Raw genomic sequence first — 6,375 nt, 5'->3', positions numbered from 1 at the left:
ATTTTTTTTCTGATCAGGAACAACTTTCATAAAATAGCCACACATAAAGATACAATTTTTCATACTTCACAGAATAAAATGTTAAATGAATATTTGGGCTGTTTTAAAATAGAGTTGTTTTGAGTCCATCCATCCATCCATTTTCTTCCGCTTATATGGGGTCGGGTCACGGGGGTAGCAGCCTAAGTAGGGAGGCCCAGACTTCCCTCTACCCAGCCACATGGGCCAGCTCTTCAGGGGGAATCCCGAGGCGTGCCAGCCGAGAAACATAGTCCCTCCAGCGTGTCCTGGGTCTTCCTCTGGGCCTCTTCCCGGTGGGACGTGTCCGGAACACCTCACCAGGGAGGCGTCCAGGAGGCATCCTAAACAGATGCCTGAGCCACATCAACTGGCTCCTCTCGATGTGGAGAAGCAGCGGGTCTACTCTGAGTCCCTCCCGGATGATTGAGCTTCTCACCCTATCTCTAAGGGAGAACCCAGACACCCTGCGGAGAAAACTCATTTTGGCTGCTTGTATCCGAGATCTCATTCTTTCGGTCACAACCCAAAGCTCATGACCATAGATGAGGGTAGGAACGTAGATCGATCGGTAAATTGAGAGCTTCGCCTTTTGACTTAGCTCTCGCTTCACCACGACAGACCTGTACAGCGCCTGCTTCACTGCAGATGCTGCACCTATCCGCCTATCAAACTCATGCTCCATTTTTCCCTCATTCGTGAACAAGACCCCAAGATACTTGAACTCCTCCACTTGGGGTAGGACCTCCTCCCTGACCCGGAGAGGGCACTCTACCCTTTTCTGGCTCAAGACCATGGCCTTGGATTTGGAGGAACTGATCTCCATCCCGGCCGCGTCGCACTTAGCTGTAGATCATGATCTGATGAAGCCAAAGGACCACATCATCTGCAAAAAGTAGAGACAAAATACTAAGGCCACCAAAACAGATCCCCTCAACTAGGGCATTAACAGAGTACTTGAGTAATCTACACATTGATTGCTAGGACATCTATCAAGGTTAAAAATGTAACGTCGAGTAACCGTAGTGACGTCATATTATGTGACCACCGTATGACCGTAGGGGGCGGTGTTGCAATGTTGCAGGTCACAGAGTATGGTGTAACACCGGGTCCAATCCACCGAACCAGAACCAGCTTCCTCTGACATTGTTTCACAAACAAAAAGCAAAAAATATTAATCTCTAAACCTATAAAAAAATCTATAAACATATTAATCTCTAAAACTAACCTTAATGCGCACCACATCTGGCGGTGGTGCGGGGTGGTCACCCCCCCCCCACACACACACACGTTACGTTTCGTTTTTGATGTGCTGCACGTTTCTTCACGTTTGCAGTTTAATAATAATAACTAATAGTTAAGTTTTTCCTGTGACTTATTTGCAGTATGATAAATGGTAGGAGCATAATATACGCTCCCAATGTTTTGTTGGTCTTTTTTTTTTTTCTAATTAATTACCTTTTTTGTGGTTTTATTTATTTATTTATTTTTATATCTTGAGATCTATGACGTCATCAAATACTCGAGTTCTACTCGGGTTTTATTATGTTAATGTCGAGTTTAAAAATTATATACTCGTTCAACCCTTACCCTCAACACCTTGGCTGCGCCTAGAAATTCTGTCCATAAAAGTTATGAACAGAATCGGTGACAAAGGGCAACCTTGGTGGAGTCCAACTCTCACCGGGAATAAGCCCGACTTACTGCCAGCAATGCGGACCAGGCTCTGACACCGGTCATACAGGGACCTAACAGCCTGTATCAAAGGGCCCGGTACCCCATACTCCCAGAGTGCTCCCCACAGGGTTCCCGAGGGACACGGGAATGCCTTCTCCAAGTCCACAAAGCACATGTAGACCGGTTGGGCAAACTCCCACACACCCTCCAGGACCCTGCTGAGAGTGTAGAGCTGGTCCAGTGTTCCACGGCCAGGACGAAAACCACACTGCTCCTCCTGAATGCGAGGTTCGACTATCCGATGGACCCTCCTCTCCAGAACCCCCAAATAGACCTTATCAAGGAGGCTTAAGAGCGTGATTCTCCTGTAGTTGGAACACACTCTACGGCCCCCCTTTTTGAATAGGGGGACCGCCACCCCGGTCTGCCAATCCAGGGGAACTTCCCCCGATGTCCACACAATATTGCAGAGTCACGTAAGCCAACACAACCCTACAACATCCAGAGCCTTAAGGAACTCCGGGCGAATCTCATCCACCCCCAGGGCCCTACAACCAAGGAGCTTTTTAACCACCTCGGTGACCTCAGCACCAGAGATTAGAGGGCTCGAGCCAGAGTCCCCAGGCTCCGCTTCCTCAGTGGAAGACATGCCGGTGGGATTGAGGAGGTCTTCAAAGTATTCTGCCCACCAACTCACAACATCCCGAGTTGAGGTCAGCAGCACACCTCCCCCACTATAAACAGTGTGTTGGTGGCGTCCCCCCCCCCCCCAATATGCTGGATGGTGGACCAGAATCGCCTCGAAGCCGTGCGAAAGTCATTCTCCATGGCCTCTCCGAACTCATCCCATGCCCGAGTTTTTACCTCAGCGACCACCCGAGCCGCATGTCGTTTGGACTGCCGGTTCCCATCAGCTGCTTCTGGGGTCCCACAGGCCAAAAAGGCCCGATAGGACTCCTTCTTCAGCCTGACAGCATCCCTCACTGACGGTGTCCACCATCGGGTTCGAGGGTTGCCACCGCGACAGGCACCAACAACCTTGTGGCCGTAGCTCCGGTAAGCCGCCTCGACAATAGAGGCACGGAACATAGTCCACTCAGACTCAATGTCCCCCACCTCCCCCGAAACATGTTCGAAGTTCTCCCGGAGGTGGGAGTTAAACCTCCGTCTCACAGGAGACTCTGCCAGACGTTCCCAGTAAACCCTCACAATATGTTTGGGTCTGCCAGGTCTGACCGGCATCCTCCCGCACCATCGGAGCCAACTCACCACCAGGTAGTGATCAGTGGACAGCTCCCCCCCTCTCTTCACCCGAGTGTCCAAGACATGTGGCCGCAGATCAGATGAGACGATGACAAAGTTGATAATCAAACTGCGGCCTAAGGTGTCCTGGTGCCAAGAGCACATATGGACAACCTTATGCTTGAACAAGGTGTTCGGTATTGACGATCCATGACGAGCACAGAAGTCCAACAAAAAAACACCACTTGGGTTCAGATCAGGGGGGCCGTTCCTCCCAACCACACCCCTCCAGGTCTCACTGTCATTGCTCACATGAGCATTGAAGTCCCCCAGCAGAACAAGGGAGTCCCCAGGAAGTGCACTTTCTAGTACCCCCTCCAAGGATTATTTTGAGTACTTAGGAATAATGACTATTTTATCTACTGTGGATATCTCTACGGCCTCATTTTGGAGAAACAGTTTAGATTTAATCAGATTGGTGAACTAATGGCTAGTCCAAAGAGAGCCAAGACGATGTAAATGTTTTAAATAATGACACTCATTTATAACACTTTTTTTTCTGAATATGGAAGTTGAAGACAACAGCAATCCACGTTGCACAAATTTGTTGTCATCCTGGTCCACCTCTTATTCTCCAAACTGAGACTGTTCAAAGAGCTGAGTACATTAGGTATAAGAAGTTACTTGTTCCACACTTTTCTACAAAACTACATTTCCAAACTGGCCTTATTATATTTTTTAACATAAAAATAAAAACATATTGAAATTAAATGCAATAAAATATTAGAGATTAAAGTTGCTTTAAATATATAAATAAAGAAAATGATTCAGTGAAGATAATATATTTATTGCCAGCTCACAACAAAAGTCCTCTCAGGATTTGGATTCTGTGAAGTATCCTCTCAGGATACTTCACAGAAACTACATGGACAATGCATTTTGTTTCTCTTTTTTAGTCTAAAGAGACATTAAAGGGTAAGTAACTCTGTATATATTATAAATTTCAGTAAATCTCAAATTCAGGGATTTAGTCATATTAAAAGGCCTTTCAAAAATAAATAAATAAAAACAAAATAGATTGGTAGGAAATTGTGTAGAGGTCCAAGGGTAAAATGGGGTCATGTCCCTTCATGCTACACAGTCCAGTTCAGTCTCTAATCCACATATAGTACATTTTAGTTGAAGCCACTTAATTCCAATTAAATCAACATTAATTTAATCCTGTAAAATTCATCCATTTAGTAATTTCAAAAAGCTAGTTAATGTTTTTTTTTAGTTTTTTTTTTAGCTAACAAACTGATGTGGTTGCGTTCAATCTTCAATTTATCCCTCGGTCCTCTGCAGAACAGAGGAGTGAATTGAAGAGAGGAAGAGGAGGAGGCAGACAGGAAAGTCATTTTTTTAACAAGAAACCCCTCCAGCTGGACCAGACTCAGGATGTACAGACATCTCTACCAGCACTGAGAGGAAGGGAAGTGACAGAGACACACAAGCAAATTGTTACATCTCAAGAAGAGCTGCAAGAAAACTGTGACAATGGAAACATTGAGAAAAATAATTAAATAAAACGAAAAATCTCTAGGTCGACAGGGTGGCACAGTTGGTAGAGCTGCTGCCTTTTGACGAGAAGGTCACCGGATCTAATCCCGGCCGATGGGCCATTCTGGGTGGAGTTTGCATGTTCTCTCTGTGCATGTGTGGATCTTCTCCAGGTACTCTGGTTTCCTCCCACAGACCAAAAACATGCATGTTAGGCTGATTGGTAACTCTAAATTGTTCCTAGGTGTCAAAGAGAGAGAATAGTTGTTGTCTCGTTTGTCTCTATGTGCCCCTGTGATGGACTGGAGACCTGTCCTGTCCTGTCGCACAGTGTCTGCTGGATATGGACACCAGTGACCCCACAACCCAAAAATGAAGAAGCGTGTAAAAATATAGTGGATGGATCTTTTTTTTTTTTTTTTCCTCCTGTAAATTGAAATATCTGCCTTCAAATACTTTAGAAAACAAAATATGTAACTTACCTGTGAACCAGATAAGCCACGGGTACCTGGGAAACCAGGAGGTCCCTGTGGACAGAAAGTATTTACATAAGCATTATTAATAATCTGAGACAAGCACAATGAACAAGTAAACACAACAAAAACAAGCATATACATGTCTCATTAAAACAATTTTGCTTTTACTTTTTAAACTTGTGTTTTGACTACTGCATTGACCATTACAACAAATAGCGTTCATGTTCTGGGAGATAGAGGTAAACAGTTGTCAATCACAATCTGCACATTTCTACTGAACCAGTAGGCGGCTCTGTAAACACATGGGAGATGACAATTGTATCAAATCACGTCAAATGTAAGCTTTAAGACGAACACCCTGCCGTGCTATTATAGAATACTGATGATTAGGACATTATTATTTTTCCTTAAGTAACTTGGTCAAACCGATGCACGGATAATAAAGCACTTAAAAAAACAACACTTCTAAAATTCAGCAGATTCGATTTTCAAGATGGTGAAATGGGTGCCATGTTGGCACAGTTCGTACAGATGCCACCTCTCAGCGAGAAGGTCACCAGATCGAATCTCGGCCGGGATCTTTGTGGGTGTAGTTTGTATGTTCTCTCTGTGCATGCGTTTTTTTTTTTTTTTCTGAGTTCTCCGGTTTCCTTCCACAGACCAAAAACATGCATGCTAGGCTGATTGGTAACTCTAAATTGTCATTAGGTGTGAGTGAGAGAGTGAATGGTTGTTTGACGTTATGTGGCACTATGATGGACTGAGACTTGTCCATGGTGTTCGCTATCTCTTGCACAGTGACAGCTGGATATGGAGACAAGATGTCCATGACCAGAAAAGGAAGAAGTGGGTAAAATATGCACTATAGACACATGCAGTATGTAAAGACTCCCAAACTTCTTTTTTTTTTCTCAAGTTTTGTAAAACAGCCTCTTGAATAAAACAAGAAAATTGTTGATATCTGTGTTTTGGACATCTGACACATCAAAACTGTTAACAAGATGGCTTTTTCCATTTCCTTTATCCCTCAGTTAAAATAAAACCTTACCATTATTCCATGTGTTCCAGGTGTGCCTCTTTCACCAGGTGGGCCCTGAAATAAAGAAATGTAAATAATAGGTAATTTATTTTTCCCTCGCCAAGCCTTATTGGATATCTGAGCTTTAACCTATAACCGTACAGGTTCCCCTTTGGATCCTGGTTGTCCAGGCATTCCTGGAGCTCCAGGAGCTCCTCCAGTGACGGATCGATCACCCTATGAGGCAAAAAAAGTAAGATCTAGAGAGGCTTGTATTCATATTTTGGACCTCCTTAATTCATTTATGATACAATTTGAACTATTCAATTCAATTCAGATTATTTATATAGCACCAAGTCTCAAAATAAGTCATCTCAGGGCACTGAACAGAAACATTCATATATA

The 6,375-nt window shown here is 44.2% G+C and overlaps 1 protein-coding gene across 1 annotated transcript in view; it reads right to left on the bottom strand.

Annotated features, from left to right (window-relative positions):
• Nucleotides 1-6,375, bottom strand: part of LOC119426102 (calcineurin subunit B-like) — a 67,601-nt gene that overhangs the window by 60,757 nt on the left and 469 nt on the right. The window contains 3 exon segments of the mRNA XM_037693661.1: nt 4,959-5,003; nt 6,001-6,045; nt 6,133-6,207. Coding sequence (XP_037549589.1) covers nt 4,959-5,003; nt 6,001-6,045; nt 6,133-6,207 — 165 coding nt within the window.

The sequence above is a fragment of the Nematolebias whitei genome, chromosome 19 (genome assembly GCF_014905685.2).
Source record: "Nematolebias whitei isolate Nwh7 chromosome 19, NemWhi1, whole genome shotgun sequence".
Classification (NCBI taxonomy): Eukaryota; Metazoa; Chordata; class Actinopteri; order Cyprinodontiformes; family Rivulidae; genus Nematolebias; species Nematolebias whitei.
Note: the sequence above shows the minus strand (reverse complement) of the source record. Positions and strands in the feature narration are given on the sequence as shown.